The sequence below is a fragment of the Mus pahari genome, chromosome 17 (assembly GCF_900095145.1).
Source record: "Mus pahari chromosome 17, PAHARI_EIJ_v1.1, whole genome shotgun sequence".
Classification (NCBI taxonomy): domain Eukaryota; kingdom Metazoa; phylum Chordata; class Mammalia; order Rodentia; family Muridae; genus Mus; species Mus pahari.
This window is the reverse complement of record NC_034606.1, coordinates 4,950,692-4,976,189: the sequence shown is the minus strand read 5'-3', so window position 1 is coordinate 4,976,189 and position 25,498 is coordinate 4,950,692. Positions and strand designations below refer to the sequence as shown.

The 25,498-nt window shown below is 39.3% G+C and overlaps 2 protein-coding genes across 6 annotated transcripts in view; both read left to right on the top strand.

The window, feature by feature from the left end:
- Positions 1–15,853, top strand: part of Ubr5 (ubiquitin protein ligase E3 component n-recognin 5) — a 113,019-nt gene extending 97,166 nt beyond the window's left edge. For all 3 annotated transcript variants that reach the window (XM_021216880.1, XM_021216879.1, XM_029548021.1), the window contains exons 49-59: positions 93–204; positions 1,161–1,305; positions 2,204–2,334; positions 4,381–4,441; positions 6,163–6,338; positions 6,676–6,760; positions 9,219–9,374; positions 9,692–9,805; positions 11,859–12,003; positions 13,367–13,452; positions 15,211–15,853. In XM_021216880.1, coding sequence (XP_021072539.1) covers positions 93–204; positions 1,161–1,305; positions 2,204–2,334; positions 4,381–4,441; positions 6,163–6,338; positions 6,676–6,760; positions 9,219–9,374; positions 9,692–9,805; positions 11,859–12,003; positions 13,367–13,452; positions 15,211–15,423 — 1,424 coding nt within the window. In that variant the 3' untranslated portion in view covers positions 15,424–15,853. The remainder of the gene's footprint in view (positions 1–92; positions 205–1,160; positions 1,306–2,203; positions 2,335–4,380; positions 4,442–6,162; positions 6,339–6,675; positions 6,761–9,218; positions 9,375–9,691; positions 9,806–11,858; positions 12,004–13,366; positions 13,453–15,210) is intronic.
- A 7,806-nt stretch (positions 15,854–23,659) lies between these two features.
- The window catches only part of Rrm2b (ribonucleotide reductase regulatory TP53 inducible subunit M2B), a 33,569-nt gene continuing 31,730 nt past the window's right edge, over positions 23,660–25,498 (top strand). Inside the window, exon 1 of one of the 3 annotated variants that reach the window (XM_021216999.2) lies at positions 23,660–23,888. In XM_021216999.2, coding sequence (XP_021072658.1) covers positions 23,841–23,888 — 48 coding nt within the window. In that variant the 5' untranslated portion in view covers positions 23,660–23,840. The other 2 variants (XM_029548271.1, XM_029548272.1) reach the window with 2 other exon arrangements.

Genomic DNA, 25,498 nt, shown 5'->3' with positions numbered 1-25,498 from the left:
TCTTGTGTTCTTCTCATTTTAGCATCGACTGAAATATAAAATTTTTCATCTTGTACTTTTCTCAATGTGCTGTATTTCATCTTTTCTTCTAGGTTTAATGCAGAGATTGAGGAACAGAGGCGAGAGAGACCGGGAGAGAGAGAGAGAACGGGAAATGAGGCGGAGCAGTGGCTTGCGAGCAGGATCTCGGAGAGACAGAGACAGGTATGTGGGTTTTAGGTATTACTAAATACCAGCATTTTAGGCAAGTTGGATTTTTGTAAATCAATGTAAGATTTGTTGTTTGGACGAATGCATGGTAACTGTAGTCTGTAACTTACTGAATTGTGTTAACAATTCCAGGACATTTGAAATTACTCTGCCTTTTTATTTATTCACTGAAGTTTAACATTTTGTTGCAGTTATTGCTTTACTATTTTAATTAAGTCTTTAATTGTGGCAAACTATTACTTTTAATTTTCTCTTGTTCTAATGGGTTACACTTACTTCTGTTTAAAATTTGCAGGAATTACAGGTAGTCTTTTGGAGTTTGGCCCTGCTCCCTTAGAATTAAGTTACACCTTACATGTAGATTTTTTTTTAATCTTTTTTCTTTTCTTTCTTTCTTTTTTTTTTTTTTTTTTTTATCATATGTAAGTACACTGTAGCTGTCTTCAGACACTCCAGAAGAGGGAGTCAGATCTTGTTAAGCATGGTTGTGAGCCACCACGTGGTTGCTGGGATTTGAACTCTGTACCTTTGGAAGACCAGTCGGGTGCTCTTACCTGCTGAGCCATCTCACCAGCCCACATGTAGATTTTTAGAGACAAACCTAGATAATCTGTATTTCTCAATTTTTTTGTTTGTTTTTTGGGGTTTTTTTGTTTGTTTGTTTATTTTGTTTTGTTTGTTTGTTTTTCGAGACAGGGTTTCTCTGTATAGATCTGGCTGTCCTGAAACTCACTCTGTAGACCAGGCTGGCCTCAAACTCAAGAAATCCNCCTGCCTCTGCCTCCTGAGTGCTGGGATTAAAGGGCCACCACACCCGACTCCTTCAAATATTTTGTATTTAAATGTCATACCATCCTGATGTCATGGTTGCCGCCGTCTGTGTGCTGTGTGGTTTTCTGTTGATGAAGGTGTGCTGATAGTGGGGTCATACACCTTTCTTCCTTTCACAGGGATTTCAGGAGACAGCTCTCCATTGACACCAGGCCTTTCAGACCTGCTTCTGAGGGGAATCCTAGTGACGACCCCGACCCTCTTCCAGCTCATCGGCAGGCACTTGGAGAAAGGCTTTACCCCCGAGTGCAAGCAATGCAGCCCGTAAGTGCTGGGCACTTTTCCACTCCTAACTGCATGTACAGTTCCTTTTCCCTTCTGAATTAAAATGGCTATTTGGTTTTCTTTTTTGCTCTTTCTCCTTCTCTAATTATCAGCTAGTTCGCTGCTACATGGTTGAGGACTGTGTATGGCTGTACAAAGATAAGGGATTTAGAAGGAGGGATGTGTTGCTTGAAAGTAGCTGTACAACTTGAACCTTTCCCCCACTAACTTAGTTCAATATATTTTAATTCTACCCAGTTTGAATTCCTTCACATTAATTGCTGTGATTTATATTTACTTATATGTTTACTTGCACAAATCATTGTTACTTTTGGAAGTAGACATGATGTATTAGCAAGTTGTAGCTGGGAAAAAATGGCAGTCCTTTACTGATGAGCTTAGCTCAAGATTTCTATTTGAATGTTTTATCAATTTTCTCTCATACAGTGTGAAACCTGTATACTAGTTGTAGGTGTTTATGAATTATGTATATACGTTGTAGCCAAAAAGACTAATAAAACAGGAAATCAGTTGTTTGTTGCAGTAAGCCAGCCTTAAGTAATAGGTACCTTTCTCCTCCCCTTTTTTTTTCTGTAATAAATGAGTGTGTGCGGCTCCTTGAGGAAGACAAAAATTATAGAACTTGTGTATCTGTTTACTTGGAATTCAAACCCCTTTTTAAAAAAAGGCTCATACAAATATTCTAGCCCCAACAAAACTGTGAGTTCCTGGACTGTGCCTCCCGTGTCAGAGCTGTCTGACCTTGCAGTTTCATAAAAAAAGCCTTGCTAGTCACAAGACGGTTGTGTTACTTTAGCTTTTCATGTCTTTCCTTCTTTTGATTGTAGCTTTTAACAAGCAGATAGTTGATAAAGTAACATTTGCTCATCCTTTATAGGCATTTGCAAGTAAAATCACTGGCATGCTGTTGGAATTATCCCCAGCTCAGCTGCTTCTCCTCCTAGCAAGTGAAGATTCTCTAAGGGCGAGAGTTGACGAGGCCATGGAACTCATTATTGCACACGGACGGTAATGTGGACGCTGGGAATAGCATTTCAGTTTAGACAGTGGCTTCATTACTTCCAGATTCAGCGGTTTTCACTATATCCTAAAAATTATAACAAGGCTGGAGGTAGTTCAATGATTAGGAATATTTGTTGCTTTTCCAGAGGACATAGGTTTGGCTCCTAATACCCCTCTAGAGGCTAACAACCATCTGCTACTCCAGTTCCAGATCTCATGCCTTCTTCATACACAAAATCTAAAAACACAAAGTGCTTTCTTGACATTTTTAAAGTGGTGTTTTCAACTACATAATTGCAGTAGCTGAATTTTTTTATGCTTATTAGGTTATAGGAGGTATTTGGTATTTAGAATTGTTTTGTTTTGTTCACACGGCAAAGCTAGCCTCTCACCCTAACCTCCCGCCTCTGAGCCAGGAATGCTGGGACTTAGAACACTCTGGCTTGGAAACAGCTTATTTGGAAGAAGTGTATGGGAAGTTAGACCTCAGATTCCTCCATCGGGGTTGTACCTGTGGCAGGAGACTACAGTACACACAAAGAACTTTGGGGAAATCTCCTAACTTCTTTTGTTAAATACAACATTTCTTTTAGGGCTCCAAATCCACCTTAAAACTTTGTACAAGGATTTCTTTCCCTTCTGCAAAGTATATTTGTTTGAATATGAAATCTAAAAATACCAAATAGTCCTACTCACAGTGACAGCAGGAAGATCTGCTGTACTTAGATGGCCTCTGTTGGGCTTACTCTTTCAGCCAGCTTAAAGCGTGGATTACTTTAAATGAAAATTTCTATGGTACTGTGAACCTTGTATATTCTAGGTGTCTTGGTCACTTTCTATTGCTGTGAAGAGACACCACAGTCAAGGCCACTCTTATAAAGGAAAGCATTTAATTGGGGCTGGTGTATAGTTTCAGAGTTTAGTTTATTATTGCCATGGTAGAGGGGTGTGGCAGACCTGGCCCTGGAAAAGTAGCTGAGAGTCGAATGCCCTGATCTATTGGCAGCAGGAAGGGAAAGAGCTGCAAAGCTTAGCATGGGCTTTTGAAACCTCAAAGCTCCCTCCCAGTGACACACTGTCCGGACAAGGTCACACCTCCTAATCTTCTAGGCTTCTTTAAATAGTGCCACCTCCTGATGACTAAGCATGCAAATATATTATGAGCCTGTTCAAACCACTGTACTGGATACCAGCACAGTGTTAACATCCCTGGCCCTAGGTAAAGAGCCTTCCTAATGATAATTTTGGATAGGGAACAGGATTAGATTCAGTTGTAGAAGTAGCATACACACTTGGGCTGGATATCAGAGTTAGAGCCCCTTTTTAAGGCCTTTGAACGTACAAGTCAAAAGCTGTTGATGTACTGATCATCTCCTTTGCTGTCAGTGCTGCTGTTTTTCTATTGACTTTTATGTATTGTTCCTTTATTCCTTTGTCTCGTCTTTGGGGCTATAAGCAGACTGAGAATAGCTTAGCCCATTGTGTAAAGCAATGAAAGAATGTTGCATTTCTATAAAGAGACTTTGTAAATATGTGTAAGCATTGCTAATTTAGTACTGTCTTGAGCAAAACTCACAACTGGCTTTATGGAGTGAATTGTGAATTTAGTTGTAGTATATTAGACTTAATGCTAGAGAATTTTATTCCAGTTACAGTGTTCTGAGCATTCTTCTGCCCTTTTTGTGTTGCTTGCTTTGTGCTAGTCTTAGCATCCCAATAAAGACTACTATGTATGTTATCTTACATCAGGGAGCCTTAGCCATGTCTTGAATTGTATGTGTAGCTAATGGAATTTGGGGGAAGGGTGTTTGTATTTTGATTTTTTTGTTTGTTTGTTTTATTTTTGAAATAGTGTCCTTGCCAGTTTAGCACAAGAACTAGCCTTGAGTTTGCTGGGTAATACAGGCTCCCAAACACTAGGATTATAAACATGTTCCATGGTTTTGGGCTAAATTGGCTTTTAAATGTGTAATAAATATGTATAGGTACTTTCACACTAAAGTTTAGACATTTCACCTCTCTAGATTGTGAAAGGATTTCGTTTGATTTTAGGGAAAATGGAGCTGACAGTATCTTGGACCTCGGATTATTAGACTCTTCAGAAAAAGTACAGGTAAGGGATTTTCAGTACGTGTGTTAATGAAAAATTAGAACAGCAACAAGCCCTCCCTCTGCCCATGATGCCCCAGGATTTAGGAACTGTCTTTGCAAATACAAATCATGTTGTCTAGTACAGAAGAGAAAGACATGTAGTTGTACTATACAGAATCAAATATAAATTGATTGTTAGACATTAATGAAAACTTAGTTGGTTTGTTTTTTATGATTGAACACAGACTGAATTAAGCTGTAGAGATCCAAGGAACTGAATAGCAGAGGAAAGAAGCAGTATAGACTTTTAGGAGCCACTCTTCCAGGAAGCTGTTGATGTCAAAGTTGCAAAGCAAACCATATGTCATAGAACAGTGTGGAAAACGGAATGATGTGGTTTGTTTCATAAGTAAACTTTTAGTGCTAGTTAACAGGAACAAACTCTGTAATCACTTTCATTGTAACCAGTGAAAAACAGCACAGAATGCACATTCTGAGCAAATGGGTAGCAGCACAGACTGGAAAGAGTGGTCCAACTTGACAAATGGCTGGTACAATGTCTTTTCAGCAGGAGTGTCAAGCTGATCCTTGTCCTACCTTAAAGATGGCAAAGGCTCTGAGAATTACTGCCCAAGTATCCTGGGTGTGCACATGCAGGATACACTGAAACAGCATACCCAAGTTTTGAAGTGTAATTGGATCATTGTGATTCCTTTTGTGCTGTGTTTAAGACAACTTAGTGTCACACCTAATACAAAGTACCAGCTACAAATCTTCCTAAGCTCTTAAACTACTCAGCACACCAAGAACAAGTCAAGCCGACCAGTTCTTGTAAGGTGTAGATTACAAATTCAAGGCATCCTGAACTAAAACTGTCCAGACACAATTAAATATTCAAAGCAGGAAAACAGTGATTTGAAAAACTGGATTTGTTAGCAGAAACTACACATAGTAGTTTCTCCAGGACAGTAGAACTTCATCATTCATATGCTGAAAGAAATGTCAATCAAGAACCCTATAGCTAGTAAAACGTACCTTCTAGGCATTAAGGTAAAGAGTGGTTTTGTTTGTTTCATTTTGTTTTGAAGGCAGGGTTTTACTCTAGCCCAGATTAACCTGGAATTTACTCAGGGGATTGTCCTACATACATGCGCTCTCATGTCTACTTTATGCATTAGAAGATAACCCAGAGCTTTGTGCTTTCGAGGCAAGTATTCTCCCAATTGATCTGAGGTCCCAACATGTTTTTATTTGAATAACAGACAATAATATTTAACATATTTAACATACAGCAGTTCAGATCACCTGGCTTCTTTTCCAGAAAACCAGGATCGATTCCCAGTAGCCACATGGCTCACAGCTGTTTGCATCTCTAGTCTAAGGGGAATCTGCCTGCCTTGTTCTCGCCTCTGCTGTGCCTTGAATACATGTCCAAAGACATACATGCAAGCAAAACACCCATACACATAAAACAATAATAAGTAAGTTAGAAAACAAAAAATAAATTAGTAAAGAAATAAGCAAATAGGTAAATAAAGGGAGAGAAAAGATTTAATACACATAAGGTTTGTGTATTGTAGCTTTACCTTTAATATTTATTGAAGTATACCTTTAATATTGTTATGCACATACATTTATACATGAATGCTGTTCTGTTTTCCTTTTACCTTGAATAATTTTAGAGAACTGTTTCATTTTTAAAAATGATCTCAGGAGTCTGAGTCCTCATAATTTTGTTCTTAGGAAAACCGAAAGCGCCATGGCTCTAGTAGAAGTGTAGTGGATATGGATTTAGAGGACACCGATGATGGTGATGACAACGCCCCCTTGTTTTACCAACCTGGGAAGAGAGGATTTTATACTCCGAGACCTGGCAAAAACACAGAAGCAAGGCTGAATTGTTTCAGAAACATCGGCAGGTAAACCAGCTGTTCTTACTACTTGAATCTGGGGGCACAGGCTTCTGGGATTGGACCCAGGGCTTCGTCCGTGCTAACCATGCTCTCTACCACTGAGCTGCTCCTCTAGCCCCAAGCTTTCTATGTAGGCCAGGCTGGGCAATCAAAGGTGTGTCATCACACGGCTAAGAATATATTATTATCTTTTAAATTGGGTATGTACACTATTTTATATTAGGTAGAAATAAGGCTTGGAGAATTTCTCTAAATATATATATATACTATATATGCTTATGTATGTGGGACTAGTTGTGTAATTAGTTTTGAATTTAAATTATATTTCTGTTTTTATTTTTAGGATTCTTGGACTATGTCTGTTGCAAAATGAACTATGTCCTATCACATTGAATAGGCATGTAATTAAAGTGTTGCTTGGTAGAAAAGTAAGTTTGATGCATATAACTGCTTTTACAATTGTAAACATTTTCTTTTGCAAAATAAATGATAGTATACTGCATAGCATTCACTTTGTATTAAAGCATTATAATCATAAATAATTGTCAAGTATTTAATGACATAAAGTTTTTGTACATGGGGAGAAGGCACAGTAAAGTAGGTAACAGAGTTATGCTTGGTTCCTGACAGACCTCGATCCTACTGAAGAGAAATTCTCTTGGCAACTTTGTAAAGCTTTGCGCCAGTGCTTAGAAGCCTACGCCACTGTAATTGGTCACAAGTCGGTGGCAGTAGAGCATGAAGATAGTCTCTTTTTTTTTTTTAAGATTTATTTATTTATTACACTGTACACTGTAGCTGCCTTCAGACACTCCAGAAGAGGGCGTCAGATCCCGTTACGGATGGTTGTGAGCCACCATGTGGTTGCTGGGATTTGAACTCAGGACCTTCGGAAGAGCAGTCGGGTGCTCTTACCCGTTGAGTCATCTCACCAGCCCAGGAGATAGTCTTAAATAACACTTCAGCTTGAAAAATACACATGCCACTGTGGCCAAGAGTCTAAGACAGACATGGTTGGGATTCCTCTGGCTCATAGAATCAGCTTATTTTCTTTATGTGTTAATAGTCTGATAGCTTGGCAAGATTAATGTGTGCTGTTAATTCAGCTGTATCAGAGCAATCCCTAAAGCTATTATAAAGAAATTAACACAGAGTGTTGATTATCAGTCTTTTTTTTTAAGAGACGGCTGTTCCAGACATCTACTGTAAATAGCATTGTTAAAGCTGGAGTCTACTAATTACCCCCTTTAGTGGTTTTATTAGCTCATACTAATTATACACAATAATGAGTTTATTATGACATTTTCACCTGTGTAAATTGATTTTGATTTTCCCCATTTTCCCCACTCTGTTTTATCCCTTTCCTGCTCCCTTTAATCACCTTCTGTTTTCATGTCTCGTTTTTTGTTTGTGACCTGGTGGTTTATGTATCATTAAGGTTGTTTACAGGAGCATGGATGCTTGATCAGTGGTTAAATCACTGAAGGGAATGGTCTGTCCTTCCACATTAGCCATTAAATGTATAAATTGATAGGGAGATGTGGGCACTGTAACTGGGTATTGATGGCCCAGTCTCGAGCAGGTAATCACAGCTCTTCTGAGTTCAGTATTTTAAGAGCCTTGCTATGCTCCATAGTCAGTTTCTACAGTGTTGCTTTCTCTGACTTTGACACGCATACAACACACACAGCTCTTACAGCCCACTTCTTTCCCAGTGAACACTGAGCCTTGGGTAGGGTGGCAGAGGTCTCCCATTGATTTATATATAGCTAGACATTCAACAGTTCTTCTTGATACCTTGACCAGTTTCAGTCTTCGGTCACATTGATCGCTGCAAAACATTTCTGACAGAAGTTGACAGCAGCACGAAATATATACTTTTTAGAAGACAATTTCATGGGTGCACCATGTCCATTCAACAAAAGAACTCCAGAAGCCTTTCCACTAGGGCCTGGGACCTCCTTATCCCACGATATTTGATTACATTTATAGTACCAAATTAATTGCTTTTAACCAAACCACTGAATGTATTATAAACAAGGGTATTATAATGAGGTATATATTTTCTTTTTTTTTTTTTTTTTTTTTTTTTTTCGAGACGGGGTTTCTCTGTGTAGCCTTGGCTGTCCTAGAACTCACTCTGTAGACCAGGCTGGCCTCGAACTCAGAAATCCGCCTGCCTCTGCCTCCCAATATATTTTCTTTTTTAGTTGAGATCGATCACAATTTAAGTTTTGACATGTTCCAGCTAAAATGTTCTTATACATAGAATTTGAGTGAAAACCAAAGCTCTGAATGCTAATGTGTTGACCCGTTAGTTCTTGAGATCTGCTAGACTTCAGTTTAACTCAGTGATGTGACCTTTGTAAGTTACCAAGTTTCTTAGAGCAGTCCAGTTTATCACTTGGACTTAATAACCTGTATCCTATGGTGACTATTAAGAGCATATGGAATATTTAGTCAAGAGCCAGCTTATTCACTTAATCAGTATTCAACAAATTATGCTGGCTTTCCCAATTATTTTGAAACAACTACTACTACAACAACGACAGCATCCTGTTGTCTCCACTTCATAGCAATAAATTTTTTTTTGTTCCTGTTTTAAAAAATTAAATGAATTGTCAAAGCCAAAGATTTATTAATTTTTCTCTCTTTAAAGCAATTTTATGTATTTTGTGGGAGATTCTTTTGTCACTGTACCTGTAAGTTAAGTAAAATTAGGGCTGGGATATAGCTCAGGAGTAGAGCCCTTGTTTAGCGTGCACAAGTTCCTGGGTTCAATCCTTATCACTTCCCTCCCCTGGAAAGGTAACGTCACCACCAGTTTTCATTTACTGTTGCGTCAAGAAAGGATGCTTCTTTTGACTCTTACGATTATTTTCTCAGGTCAACTGGCATGACTTTGCTTTTTTCGACCCTGTAATGTATGAGAGTTTACGACAACTAATCCTTGCATCTCAGAGTTCAGATGCTGATGCTGTTTTCTCAGCAATGGATTTGGCATTTGCAATTGACCTGTGTAAAGAAGAGGGTGGAGGACAGGTAAAACAAACTCAGTTTTCTGACTTTTGCAAGAGAATTGGGTTCTTTGTTAGACTTATTTTATAAAGAACAGTTTGGGGTGGGAACCAAGAGAGAAAGATTGAGACAAGGTGCATGCATGCGTATACACACACACACACACACACACACACACACACACACACACACACACACACAAAAAAACACACACACACACACACAAAATGAGCATTGTAGGAGGTAACAACAATCAAGAATGAGTTAAGATAGAAAGTTCTCATGAGCTGTTACTGCTCTTCAGAATTGCTTTTAAATGTCACTGCTGAATTTTTTTGTAGGTCGAACTTATTCCAAATGGTGTAAATATACCAGTCACTCCTCAGAATGTATATGAGTATGTAAGGAAATATGCAGAGCATAGAATGTTGGTAGTTGCAGAACAGCCATTGCACGTGAGTATTTTCTAGAAAGCACTATGTCATGTGATAAAACTTCTTTTTTTTTTTTTGCATTGTGATAATGCTCAGTAATCTGTTCTTCTGCAAACGGCCCAAGTTTTCAAATTTAAAATGAATTTACAGCTACATTCAAGAGTTCAGACTACTCATTTTCTTTTGGATATAACTATTGGAAAAACTGTGTAATCATCAGAAAGCTCTGGTGAGCAAAAGTTGAAAGAGTGCTTGTAGGGCTGAAATACATTTTCTTAAAAATTATTTTTATTTTTAATTTTTTTATTAGATATTTTCTTTACTTACATTTCAAATGTTACCCACTTTCCTAGTTTCCCCTCTGAAAAATCCCATGACCCCCCACCCCCACCCCCCAAAACCAACCCACCTATTCTCTCTTCCTGGCCCTGGCATTGTCCTATACTGGGGCATAGAACCTTCACAGGACTAAGGGCCTCTCCTCCCATTGATGTCCCACTAGGCCATCCTCTGCTACATACGCAGCTAGAGCCATGAGTTCCTCCATGTGCTTTCTTTGATTGGTGGTTAAGTCCCAGGGAGCTCTGGGGGTATTGGTTAGTTCATATTGTTATTCCTCCTATGGGGCTGCAAACCCCTTCAGCTCCCTGGGTACTTTCTTTAGCTCCTTCATAGGGGACCCTGTGGTCCATCCAATGGATGGCTGCTAGCATCCACTTCTGTATTTGTCAGGCACTGGCAGAGCCTCTCAGGAGACAGCTATATCAGGGTCCTGTCAGCAAGCTCTTGTTGGCATCTGCCATAGTGTCTGGGTTTGATGGTTGTTTATGGGATGGATCCCCCAGGTTGGACAGTCTCTGGATGGTCATTCCTTCAGTCTCTGTGTTTTTTTGTTTTGTTTCTTTTTTTTTTTTTTTAATTTTATTTATTTAATGTTTGAGTGCTCTGCTGCATATATCTCTGCCTGCCTGAAGTGGGCATCATATCCCTCTATAGGTGGTTGCTGGGAATTGAACTCATGACCTCTGGAAGAGCAGCCAGTGCTCTCTTAGCTGCTGAGCCATCTCACCAGCCCTGAAATATATAGTTCTTTAATCATCCTGTTGCCACCTGTGCTTACTAATATCCTAGTTAGAAGCATTCACTGGACTCAAGACACCCCCAGCAACATAAGGGCAGTGCATGACATGGGTTGACTATAAAGTGCAACATTGCTTCGGGAACCTTCAGAGTCACAGCCTGAGTTTTTTATTGGTGGCTAGTCGTATAAATGTTTCCTGGCTGCATACCCAGCTGCCATTACTGCAGTTTTAGAAGAAAGCATGTTCTACCATATTGTTAACATAATTGACATTGGGTTATCTATTGGAAGGCTTATTGCCCTAGTCACAGCAGTGAAGGAGGTATTCCAAACATGAAGTTCTCAAGACAGCCCTGCATTCAGGCCCTTTCATTCCTCATTCCTGCAGTGGTAATGCGCCCTTTCCCTTTCCAGGATAAAATTTCGGTAAACTGTGAATGGCGCTGTTTCTTGAGCTGGGGATTATGATACTGAGACTGTTACCCTCCACTCACTGTTTTCTAGCTGCTCATTAGCAGGCTGCTTAATACTTTTGTTCACGGGTTTCCTTCTGCAAAATGAGGCTAAGGTTGAACAATTAATGCGCCCAAGGTATTCCACTTAGGTCTGGGTACCCTTTCCAATAGAATTTGGGTTTGAGTCTGGGAGATTGTTTTCTAGAATGCACTGTTACCAACTGAAGTGGTGCTGACCTCATAAGCTGTCTGTGTGTTATTTGTATAATTTAAAAAGTAATTTCCCTTTCCTACTGGGATGTAAGAACACTAAGTAACTTCTGAACTGCAGCCTGTTTGCTGTGCTCAGCTTTTCCCTCTTTCTTTCTTGACTTTGTTAAGAGGGAAGTCACAATACAGCCCTGCTCTTTTTCTCCTCAATTTAGGAACTAATGTTTTTAGAGAATGCTGCTGAAATTAGTCACTGAGTTGTAGTGTAAACTGATGCTTGGAAACTAGAGTACTACTCATAATAAAAGAAAAAATTTAAATTCTCTAGGCAATGAGAAAGGGTCTACTAGATGTGCTTCCAAAAAATTCCTTAGAAGACTTAACAGCTGAGGACTTCCGGCTCTTGGTGAACGGCTGTGGTGAAGTCAATGTGCAGATGCTGATCAGTTTCACTTCTTTCAATGATGAATCAGGTAGGAAAACTGCAAGGCTAGGAGAGGTAAAAGCCTGAGGGCTTGCTTAGCCCTTCTGGGGCTCTGGATCTGAGAGTCTGTTTCCCAAGCTCTGTAAACGGTCGGGTTTGCTTGTTTGTTCATATACTTTTAAAGGTTTTGATAGCTTAGAATTAGGTTAGTCTAATTTTGTCCCTTATGAGAGGCCAAAGCAGGAGGATCTGAAGTTTGAGGTCTGTTTCAGATACTTAGAGAACCTGTCTAAAAAAAGATGTGTGTGTATGAATTTAGAATACAGTAAAATTGTTTGTGGTGGGAAAATGATGTTTATATGCTAAAGTGATAAAAACAATAAATGTTTCCTGTGCCTCTGACTGTCAAAGAATTTGATCACATAATGTTTGCTTTGTAGAATTGTGCCTGGGTCACTCTATTGTAAAGACTAAGGTCACATCTAGAAGCAAAAAAAAAAAAAAAAAAAAAAAAGTGCAAAGAAGCTTTATCTCAGAATGTGATTTGCCCTGAAGTTTTTTATTTTTAGACATTCAAAGTAAGTGTTGAATTTAAAGCTATGAGAAGTTAGTTATGGATAGATTTAGGTTTTTTGAAATAGGGACTATGGAGAATTAGCTGGTCTTGAACCCACAGAGATTCCATCTGCCTCTGCTCTGAGTGCTGAGATTAAAGATGTACCATCATGACAAACTCAAATTGCAGAAAGTTCTAAGCTGGTATTTTTTTCTCTTATGTTAACGATTTGTGTTTGGTAATTTATAGGTTGTTATAATGGGCTTTGTTTCATTTTAAAACAAAGTATTGAAGGGAAAACAAACAACATATGTAAAGATAGCAGATGAGCAGCATCTGCATCATTTGAATACTTTAGAAATGTAGACTGTGGTGTCCTTTTCATCTTCATGTGGCTTATAAACTCTGGTTTGAGAAGCACTGTGGTTTAAAGTCACAGGAGAAGAATCAGTGTTTACAGATGAGATTTACCTTGATGATGACAGATCACTTTTTTCTCTTACTCATCCAAAGTCAGGATGACCTAATTACTTACAAAGGTTTATAATTACACAAAAGGCTTTAATTTCTTCTTTTTTAAAAAAACTTTTTGGTTTTTTGAGACAGGATTTCTCTGTGTAGCCCTGGCTGTCCTGGAACTCACTTTGTAGACCAGGCTGGTCTTGAACTCAGAAATCTGCCTGCCTCTGTCTCCTGAGTGCTGGGATTAAAGGTGTGTGCCACCACCGTCTGGCTAATTTCTTGTTAGGAATTAGATGTCTTAAAATTTAAAGTTTAATTTATCTCTGTTTATATAAGTTTATTAGTATTCAAAAGAAACAACATCTAAAACAACACATTGAATTTGTATCCTCAGGAGAAAATGCTGAGAAGCTCCTCCAGTTCAAACGCTGGTTCTGGTCAATAGTAGAGAAAATGAGCATGACAGAACGACAGGACCTGGTAAGTTAAAAGTCTCACAAAACTTGTAGAATGAAATACAAGGGGTTTGCTATGCTTTGTTGTTGTTGTTGTTTGGTTTTGGTTGGTTGGTTGGTGTGTGTGTGTGTGTGTGTGTGTGTGTGTGTGTGTGTGTGTTTGGGGATGGAATGGTAGATCTCTCTTGGAGAACAGTTTACTGATAAAAGTTCTGTGAAGTCTGCCACTTTGGTTGATCATTCATCCCCACCCCACCCCACCCATTTCTCCTTTATGTATTTTATCTGCATGTATGTCTGTTTACCATATGTGTGTAGTGTCTTCAGAGGCCAGAAGAGGGTGTCAGATCACCTGTCAGACTAGAGTTTTGAGTCATTGTTTGGGTGCTGGGAATGAAACCCAGATCTTGCCTCTAACTCCATCTCATTCCGGAATTTGTTTCCATTTGTTAAATGTGGATGAGACCAGCCTTGTTCCTAGTTCTTTAACCATTGTGCTGTGGTACTCTGGAGGGGGTTTGTTCCTTCTTTTTCCTTTGTAGTGTTCTAAGATGATGTTTCTTACACAATAACCCCAGTTACTGAAGTTTCTGAGTTACTCTGGGAAGTTATTAGATTTATTTCAGTGCTTAGTTGTACAAAGTAAATAGATTAAACTCTGTTCTAGAAGATTGGTATGTGAATATATAGAAGGATAGATCTTAGAAAGTATTTTATATTCATAAAGTACGTATTTCTGTAAAGGAACATTTTTTGGTATATTTTGTAATAGAGTAACATTAGACATTTACTGGGCATCATTAGTACTATGTGTTGTCCAAAATAACTTTTGGCTAGAATTCCATATGTCATTATATGAAATTTGGTCCATTGTAGATATTTCCCAATATTCAGTTATTGTTATAAAATTACTGTCTATCATAATTGGCATCTTATTATTTTGCAAGTAGATAAAATATAAAATGGCTTTTTAACTAGCCTAGGAGAGTTTTAGTTTTTGGTTTGTTGGAAAAAATTTATTTTCTTTTTTCCCAGTAAGTTACTCAGCGATCTTAGCTATAGTAAAGGCCCTTAGTGATTGACACAATAGCTTCCTGTCTCAGATGAAACTCAGATGTCTCCGAAAACTCGGGCCTCGAGACAGTTACCAAAAAAAAAACCCATAATGTGACACCTTTTTTCTTCTTTAATCATGAACATTTATTTTTAAATGTAGTTTATTGCATTATAATTGATTGTGGTCTTTTAGTACAAGAAAATATTTGAAACTAAGGGAGATTTTTGTTTGTTAGTTGTTTTGAGATTATAATTACATCTTTTTTTTTCTCTTTCTCTCTCCAAAGCCTCCTTTGTTCTTTTTCAAATTCAGAGTCTGTTTCTCTGTGTCTCTGTCTTGCTCTGTGTGCCTCTGTGTGCTCATGTTCCTAAACACATAAGTAAAACTTGCTCAGTTTGTATAATGGTATTTGGATGTGTGTATGTTTTAAAGGCTGACCATTTGTTAGATAACCAATAGAGTGCTTTCTAGGAAAGACTATTTCTCTTGTTCCCCAAATTCCTTAATTGTTGATAGTAATTTGTTTATGGTTGAAGCCTCCTGGGCTTTCTCCCCATCCATGTTAACATGCCTGTTGTTGTCCTTAGCTTATATTTAGGCAGTGATGTTAGGCTTTAGTTTTTAAGTTGGGTTTTAAAACATCGCAGTGGGGTTGTTGATGTTGCTGGAATTCAGGGTGACTATTAATCTATTAAAGCCACACTGTAATTATATATTCTTGTTTAGGTCTACTTCTGGACATCTAGCCCATCACTTCCAGCCAGTGAAGAAGGTTTTCAGCCTATGCCCTCGATCACAATAAGACCACCAGATGACCAACATCTTCCTACTGCAAATACTTGTATTTCTCGACTTTATGTCCCACTCTATTCCTCTAAACAGATTCTCAAACAAAAACTTCTACTCGCCATTAAGACCAAGAATTTTGGTTTTGTGTAGAGTATAAAAAGTGTGTATTGCTGTGTAATATTACTAGCTAATTTTGTAGATTTTTTTCCCATTTGTCTATAAAAGTTTATGGAAGTTAATGCTGTCATAACCCCCATCCCCCACCCCACCCCCGGTGGTACCTTAAAGAGATTAAATGCAAACATTCCTTGCTGAGTTTGTAGCTTAAAGGCCTGAGAAGCACTGGCACCTTTTCTCTATGATGGTTTGCTAGTCGCCAACTTCTAGGTCTAACCCCAGCCAAAGATGACAGCAGAACAACATAATTTACACTGTGATTTATCTTTTTTGCTGAGGGGGTAAAATGTAAAATGTTCTGAAAATTCACTGCTGCCTTTGTGGAAAGTGTTTCAGCAAAGGTTCTTGTATAGAGGGAATAGGGAATTTCAAAATAAAAAATTAAGTATGTTCTGTGTTTTCATTTTAGCTTTTTTATGGTGTTATTTGTGGTTGGCTGCAATTGTGTATTATGTATATGGAACTTGTAAAAAGTTCTTGACATTCAGATTTTAGAGACAAAACCACTATAAAAACCTCACTTTTATTGTGGGTTATTTTATCTACATTCAGCTCTAGGATACTAAATACCACTAATACTTTGCATGTAATGTGTTCATTTGAGAGGCACTTTTCTGTACATAAAATGGGCCGATGCACAATACCTTATCACAGTCACCTTTTTTTCTTTGTACCCCTGTTCCAGTGCAGGTGGATAGGTCACACTGCACTTGAGTGCTGACCAGTCTGTACTAAGGTGATTCAGTTATGTGTACTCAGCCTGGGCACTTTCTGATAACTGTAAAATGTTTTATAAGATCATGATTACTGAAAATACATTTTGGAAAATTTTAAATGTTCATGAGCAGCTTAACTACTTTTGTATCTAGCCTTTTTTTTAAGTATCTTGTTACATTTTACTTTTTTAAATAAATTACAGAAGAAATGTCAAGTAACACTGAAGAAACAGTTTTTATTTATATAGTTATACATTTTTTAAGCCAGGGGCAATGCACTGACATGGTTATACTCAAACTTTTTTTTTTTAAGTTTATATACATGTGAAATATAAGAAAGTTAAGAAAAATCAGTCCACATTTTACAGTTAGCAGAGAATCCTATATGGCACCCAGCCAGGCCTTTTCATTTTACAAGTAGAAGTGAAGTGTGATCATTAATCAGCACAAAGGTTTTGAGTTAACTAAGTGACAGGTCTTTTTTTTTTTTTTTTTTTTTAAGATGCTCTGTAGTCTGGGACCAATGCCCTTACATTTGTGGACTTAGCAGTTTTATTCAGTCAGATAACAAGGAATTAAAAGTCCCTACTAGGATTTAAATTAGTTACTTAAATATTAAAACAATTAATGACACCTGTCTTTTCAGTGCCTGTTTAGGACTCCTGGCCTTTGATAGTTTTCATGTTTAAAGGGACTGTGCTTTTATTATGTAACTTCCTTTAAAAAACTGAATCACATGGCATTCTCAACCCTGTTGACACTTAAGATATAAAAAGTATACAACACCATGCTGAATTAGATATATGTAAATTAGCCAAAGGGATACATTGGTTTATATGTCTATACTGATTAAGGGCTAACAAACATCAGTGTGTCTAAAAGGAATAAAACATAAACATAACCCTCGTGTGCACTTGACAGGCTTGATAACTGTTAAATATGACCAGGACACTTAGACTCTAATTGTAAGTTTATTTTTAATAGTTAGTGAAAGAAAAAAATTTAAATAATGCAATATTTAAAATGCAAGATGTCTGAGATCTTCCATTTTGGTTAAAATGCTTAGGGTTTTTTGTTTTTTTGTGGGTGTAGGGGGGGTTGTAGTGTGTATGTGGTGTTTTTCTTTAAAGTATAAAATAGTTTAAATGTAAAATAAAGTCACATAAACTGAAGCTAAGTAAAACAGAACTGGAAACGATTTAGTAAATGGACAGTGAACTTCACTGGAGCTTTTGAAGTTTGGCTGCTTCCTGCATCTCCTGAAGTGTGGATATCAAGATGCTCTGGAATGGCTGACTCAGTGCCACAGGCTTGAGAGGATGTTTCAAAAGGAATTCTTTTACTACTTAATACTTGTTCTCAGACAACATCTCTGCTGTAAAGATAGGTTCGCTTTAATGAATGTAACAACTGTAAGACTCAAGCTAAAATTTTAATCTTCCCTTGAGCGACTAATTCTCATGCTTCCACATTTCAAAGATTTACTTATTATTGCAGATTCCTGGTCAGTTTTCTGGTAACGCTAAAATGGTGGAAGCCAGCAGTCTCTCAGCCCAAAGAGCATACCATTTCACACATGAATATAAATCCACTGCAAAATTTTCTTAAAGCTGGGCCTTTCCAACTTTGAATCCATGAAAAAGTGAAACTGTTGATCAGTTGTGGGTCTCACTTGATCAGGGCTAGATAAATATGCCTGTAATGGACTGCTTGGGTAGTGGTTCTTCACCATGTTTACATCAACTAAAATGGGTACGAATATACAGATAAAACTTAAAATACCATTCAAATGTATTTACACACAAATTGTTACCACACAAATGTATTTACAATGTGATTTTATTTAAAAACACGAATGTCTCCTTGCTGTCCTCAGGGAACTGTTTTAATGAAGGTTTTCCACCTGTTAAATGCTAAACTGATAAGTACTACCACAGACACTATGGCGTTTGCATTCCTAACATTGGACTGCAGTAGTATTTATTTTGTTAAAGGTATGATGGTGCAACTCAGAGACGAATGACATGTGCCAGTAAGGTTCTAGCTTCAGTCATGATATGTCCATTTAAATCTAATTATTAAAATGAAAAGGATATAATGAAATGATTTTGTTCTAAGTTGGCTTAAAAGGACTGCAAACTCAAACAAATGGCTCAATGGGTAAAGACACTGACTGCCTTACTTGATGATCTGAATTTGATCTTCAGACCCACAGGTAGGAGAGCCAAATGCAGATTGTCTTGTGGCTTCTCAATTTGCTCCTTGGCATGTATCCCCTGCTCCCTACAAATCCTAATAGTGAAGCACATAAGTGTGCCCAGTCAGAATGCTAATAGTTAGACAGGCACACTTTATGTATAGTCACACATTAGCCTAAAGTGTCTCATGCTCCTAGGTAGCCAGCTGTTTTTTCATTTGTCTCTTGGAACCATAGCCTACAGAAATGGAAGGCTTTTGTGATTATTCACTACCATATTAATTTAGGGAATTAACATATTTTGCCACATTTTTTTAGGAAAATTTTGCCCTCAGGAAAACACTCTTCACCTACCAAGAAACGGATTGAGGTAGTAAGTAAATAAAAATGAGGCCCTGAGCAAGTGCCAGAGTGAAAGTATAGGTGTGGCCTGTGAGCACCAGATTCCCGCCCCATGTAAGAAGTAGCAAACTTAGAACCAGGAAGGCAGTGAACATTCAGAAACGCAGCACAGCGCTGGCTTATGGAGAAACGTAACACTAGACTGGTCTAAATTATTTGAACATTAGTGTGTTTGAGTTCAAAGGCTAACATCTGCTTCAGTATAATAGTTTCAGTAGAACATTCTATATACTCTGAAAGAATGCAGTAGTGTAGAACGTAAGTATATGATTTAGACTGTGTGAAACCCTGAGTTTAACACCCAGTATACCCAAAGCTGTCCTAAAAGGGCTTTAATCTGAAATACACAGATGGAGAAGTCCAAAGACAATTTTGTGGAGTTGGTTCTCCTGCCTTATGTGAGTTCCAGGGAGCAAACTCAAGCCACAATCTTGGCCACCTAACATTTTTGAATTAATGAGTTGTGATGACCAACGTTAACTTAGAACTATGTTCACTTCCTTTGTCTGGTGGCTATCCTGGATGTGCCAGTGCCTAAGATGTTTCTGTGGGAAAAATGTTCTTCATACAGTTCTTGAAACTTAAAGCAGATTTGTGTATTATTGACTGCTGATTCATTTGAGTTAACTGCTTTATTCAATATGGCTTTGATGATGTCACAGCTACAACAGCAAATATAAGGCTGAGCCACACTTCTAGACTGAAGCACAATTGGCTGTCTAGTTTAGAACGGAACTCTTTTGCCTACCAAGAAGCCATTGCCAAAGGCTTTGTTGATTCCCTGGCTACCTGTATGTTTTTAAACCTGTAGTTTAGTATCACTCATTTACTGATTTCATATCCTCTATAGCTACTCATTGGTGAAGGCATTTAAAAAGATGTTCCCTCTTTTTAAAAAACAGATTTATTCTTATTCTATCAATATTGGTGTTTTGCCTGTATGTATGTATGTATGTATGTATGTATGTATGTATGTCTGTACTGCATGTATGCAGTGCCCATGGAGCACAGAAGGGTGTGTTAGGTCCCTTGGAACTAAGTTACAGAAGGTTGTTAGCCTCCATGTGGGAGCTGGGAATTGAACCTAGAAAGAGCAGTTGGTGCTGAGCCATCTCTCCCTCCCTAGGAAGATGATGTTAAAAACTATTAACCCTGTCTTGAAAAACCAAAAAAAAAAAAAAAACAAAACCAAACAAACAAAAAAACCCAAACTATTAACTCATTCATTTTTGTATTCCCATTGCCTATGTGAAGCTTGCACTATTCTGCACACAGCCTATTCCAATTGGCTCTCATCTCTACACTTCCAAATATGTAACCCTCCTCTCCATTGGAGGTCTTTCTGAATAGTGAGCATGGGTTGATAAATGTAACTCCAGATATTTCCGTGGTTTAAAAGCAAGAGTTTGGTGTTTGCCAGTTTTCTGTAAGGATTTTATTTTAACTCCGAGGAGAGTCTCCAGGCTCATTGTTCCCATAGGGCTACCCAGGGAATTGTTTTCATGGGGGGGGGGGGACTCCTTTCCCCATATTGAATTTCCCCCCAGATAACTTTTTCTATGTTTAGAAATGACTGTGGCTAGCCATCTGAACTGGTAGATCTTTGAGTTATTCTCATTATGCTGGTTTTGTAGATGTGAGTTGTCCAAATTTGCATCTATCCAAATTTCAAAAGGAAAACCTAGGAATCAAGGTAGTATGTGAAAGGGATCGAGTTATGTGTTCTTATAGACCTGGCACCACCTCAGTGAAACACTTAAGTAGACTTCTATTTGCAGTGATTTCAGAAGAGTCTAATAAAGGAGTCAAGACTTAAGATGATCATTTAAGAGGCATGCTGCATTTAGTTAAGGAATAAAAAGTATTGTGAGTTACATGGTTTGTCAATGCAGCTGACTGGATTAGTAGGCAGCCAACCGTTAAATAACAGCACTGGCAACAATAACAACACTGGAAATGCTCACTGAAGATAAAATTGATGTGTTCCTAAGCACATATGAAAATTTCAGTAAAAAGTTATTAAGTGAGGAAACTAGAATTTCCACGTTTCATTTTTTGTATATTCAATACCTAACATTGTGTTTGACTGGTGCTTATTGTTTCTGACATTAAAAATGGGTTTTCTTCCCTTGGGACATTCTTCTTTCTCACTGATTGCTCTTATAGCAAAGACCATTAGTATTTGCTACATGGATGTCTGCTGCCACTTCTAAGAAAGTCACATTGCACCTTCATATTTAAATGGGCTAAAGAATCAAGATCGGGGTAGAAGAGAAGCCACGATACTAGGAAAGCAAACGCTTAGTGCAGCTAGCAAGAGGAGTGATCTCTGTCTTGTCTGCTTCTGAAATCAAAATGGCGTTTGTTCATGACCACTGCTTATAGCTTGGTCTTTGGTTACTTGTGTACTTCAGTCTCTCAAGGGCTGAAAAGTGATGGAAAGTAAAAAGTTGATTTATCTTGGTCTCTTGGACTGTGAGTAACATGAGCACCAAGGACAGAGGTCCCCACTGCTCCAAATACAAACATTGGGTTTGGGGTGATTTTTGCAGATTTAGCTGCTTTTGCAGAAGTTGTTTCCAAGTACCCTGTATCTCCAGGTCCAAGGCATTCAATACCCTTTTCTGGACTCCACAGGTTTCTACACATAGAGAGACATAACATTCATATACTTTAAAATCATTTTAAAAATCGTCTCCTTGCTTTAGTGTAGGCCCAAACAGGTTCTTCCAGGTACTAGAGGGGAAATGCTGTCCAGTATTCACACTCAGCTGAGTGGAGGGTTGGGAGATAATGTCTGCCCTGTGAGAAGGCCATGTGGAACTCTGCAAACTGAAGAGACTTCAATTGAACAGAGCTGTGAAAATTGTAAGAAATCAATACAAATGGAGCTTCAGGAAAGCACTGAAGGAATGCATCTCTATGTGCTCTGAGAAGGGAGGGTTACTTGGGATTCCTCATATTACTTACTTGAAGAAGCAGACTAGAATTCGGTGCCATGCTAAGCATTCATTTCCTTCCAAAATAACACATTTCAGGGAGTATTAAGCAGGCCGCCTTATCTGCATCTAAATGCTCTTCTATGTCTTCATGCAGAATTACTCTTTAAAAAAATGCTTTGAGGGACTGGAGAGATGGCTCAGTGGTTAAGAGCACCGACTGCTCTTCCAAAGGTCCTGAGTTCAAATCCCAGCAACCACATGGTGGCTCACAACCATCCGTAATGAGATCTGATGCCCTCTTCTGGTGCATCTGAAGACAGCTACAGTATACTTAGATATAATAAATCTTAAAAAAAAAAATGCTTTGAGATGTATTGTTTGATGACTTTGAATGAATGAATCTTTGTAGTTTATTTACCATGCAATCTTCGGTAAGTTATCTTTTGTGAGAATGACTTTCCTCCCAGAATTTAATATATAAAAAGTTTTCACTCAACATTTGATCATATTGCTCTAAGAAAGAGTGTAAGTAACTTCAGGTTAAACTTTAGAGCTCAAAGCAAAATGTCTATCCTACTTTATATTCTAGAGGCTAACCACAAAACAGTTGCCAGTTGTTGAAGTCATAACAAGGCTCTTTCCAAAATCTGCTGAAAAACCTCTTTCTTCTTTTTCACATTTTTGGTTTTGGGCTTTGAGATTGTATCTTCCTGTGTAGCCCAAGACGACCTTGGTTTCACAATCCTCCTGCCCCCATCTAAAATGCTGGGATCAGAGGTGTTCAATACCATACTCAACTCTTCTTTCACCATATTATTATTTAATTTGTATATTTTATTTGCGTTTGTATACAAGTAGGGGTAGTGTGGGGAATTGAACCCAGGGCCTTTTACATGCTCCCTCACTGAGCTACAGTCCCATCCCGCTTATTATATTTTTCTGTCGTATGTACCATATATGTACTATATGCTGAAAACAAAAAAGCAACTCAACCAAGAGTATTGCCACCATCATTGTTCAGTCTTTGGTCCTTACAATACAGAAGTGTTGAATCTCTCTACCACTTTAACCTTTGCCTTGAAAAGTATGTGTAGCAAGGATATTGGAGTCTACTGTATTTTGGTTGCTTAATCTTGGTTATTTATCTTCAGGTTCAGTTTAATCTGGAACATGAAAATTGCAGTATCGACTACAGGGAAATATCTCAAAGATTAATTCACATAAAGGGCTGAGCAGCATAGAACTCATCAGGTTGTGAAAGTTCAATAAATATTACTCAGTTACTTAAACAATTTCACAAAGATTTCAAGGTATTTCCCTGGATTGAGCTATTTTTCCTACTCATTCTCAAGCTCCATTCGCGCACACACTTTCCCCCTCCAGTTTCTCCTTTTGGTCGCTGAAATACAAGAGTTCCTTTCTCCTTGGAGTTTTTAACAGTGTCGACCTCCCCACCCTGCTCTCCACATCCCATCCAGTGGGCAGCTCTACAGCCATTCTGGCAGTCTCTCGAACTGACTGGGTGCAACCTACCGTGTCGCTGGGGCACCACGAGGGCGAGGGAATGTCCAGGCGTACCCGTCACCTCGTGTACCAGGTAGTCTGACACAAGTAAGGCAGACTGCAAATTCCAGTAGACACTCCAGAATTCAGTTCAGAGCAGATGACAGGCTGGGCGGGAGCAAGAGTGGGCGGGGTCCTGCCACGCTAAAGAACAGGCTTGAAGTGCTCTGGTACTGCGAACTGGAACCTAGGCAGCCATCGCCGGAGTGGGGACCCTGCTCAGTGAAGAGAGGCGGGCCAGCTGAGGAAGCCGAGCTCTGCGGCGAGGGGCGGGGCCAGCTGAGGTAGGCGGATCTCTGAGGCGCTGGGTGGAGCCGGCTGAGGTAGGCGGATCTCTAGGCAGTGGGGCGGGGCCGGCAGGAAAGGCGGATCTTTGAGGCGCCGGGAGTAGCGTGCCTGGGCGGAGCCACCGCAGGGAAGGCCCCTCAATGGGCCGGCTAGAACCCAGGACCGGCGCGGCCAGGCGGGCCGGGAGCAGGAGGAGGTTCGCACAGTACGATCTGGTCCTCCTCGGATTTGGTCGGCCGCGCTCAGTTCCTCAGCTCGGGTGGCTCTGGCCGAGTCTGCGCGATGGGCGACCCGGAAAGGCCGGAAGCGGCCAGGCCGGAGAAGGGTGAGGTAAAATGTCGCAGTCGCTTCATCCTCCACCCCAGGGTCACGCCCGGACTTCAGGTTGCAAGTTGCGGGAACCTGCGAGTCAGTCGCAGGTCCGCTGCAGAGTAGTATTTTATTCGTCGCCGTCAGGAACACTATGCAGGCCGAAAGGAAGCGCCCTCCCCTTAGGCTAGTGTTGGGGAGTCGGGGAAGCGGGCCGTCGGGAAGGGCGAGCGAGCGGGGACGCTGTGCTGCTGCTCTGCTCGGGGAGGGACAAGGACAACACTCTGAGGTCCCGACTCAGGATGACTCCGTGCCCCCTTGTTCTCCAACCTCTGCTCTCCAGTCTTGTCTGGAGCCGTGGCGGGTGAGAGGGCTGTGACGGATCTACGAAAGAGAGGCGAACCATCATATGCAGCCGAGGAACTCGGGGGATGAGAGGAGGAGATGACAGGTGGAGGGAGGACGAGAAACCCTTACGACGAAAAAAGGCTAGAATGGGAGACCAGCTTTCCTCACACCGAACTTCTAACTGAATCTTCGGGGGGTCTGGCTCTTCATTTCAATAATGGAAGTGTTTCTTCCTTCACAAAGAATGAAGTGCTTTATGCAAAGTGTTTAGTAAATCTAAAAGTAATTTTTAACAAATCCAAGAGTTTTTGAGATGCAGGGATATCTTAAGCACTTTTTTGGGGGGGGGGATATGATAGGGCGGTGTGGGCTATTTGTATTAGAAGCATCTGGAGTGATTAATAAAAACTAAATTACCAAGCCCACGACCCACATTTGTAACAGGCACTTCAGGTGATCTTACACAGTTGACTTAAGGGCCATCTTAAAGGGAAGTAGATGAGGTTTATTAGTCTTCTTATATGTAGATTTTTCCCGACATTCAAACGCTTAAGTCAGAATGACGTTCCTAAGATTCATTACTAGAACTAGGTTCAACTTTCCAATTTGTTGCTTCTTGTACGGTGTTCCACCAGCTTTGTCAGATCTGTTGATTGATACAAGAATGAAATGGTACTACTATCTATCTATCTATCTATCTATCTATCTATCTATCTATCTATTTGCAGCTACATGCACATAAGTGAAAGACACAATAGGCAACCACATTAGAGGCATGGAGAATGGCAGTCTAGGTTAGACCACTTCAGCTGCTTACTGGGGAATGGTAAGCTAGGTTTTGTCTCAGCAAACCTAGCTAAACTAAGACAAAACTAAATGCACAAGTTTGGAAAAGATGGTGAAGCCTTGCTAAGGATTACCTACTCCCCAGCTTTATCTCAGGTTCTCCTCACCTCACCTTGGTGCAGCTACAACTTAGCTGTCTCTCTGCTTTCAGTCTTCCCTGCCATCCAGTCCTGTTTACCATTGCCAAGTGTATCTTTCATTAATTTAGTGATTTGTTGTTACTTCCCATACTAATTCTACAAAAAAAAAAAAAAAATTTCTCAAGGTCTCAATTCTCAATAAAAAATAGTAAGGCCCACTTGAAAAGTCTTATCAAAGCCCAGGTAGTTTTTTTTTTTGTTTGTTTGGTTTTTCGAGACAGGGTTTCTCTGTATAGCCCTGGCTGTCCTGGAACTCACTTGGTAGACCAGGCTGGCCTCAAACTCAGAAATCCGCCT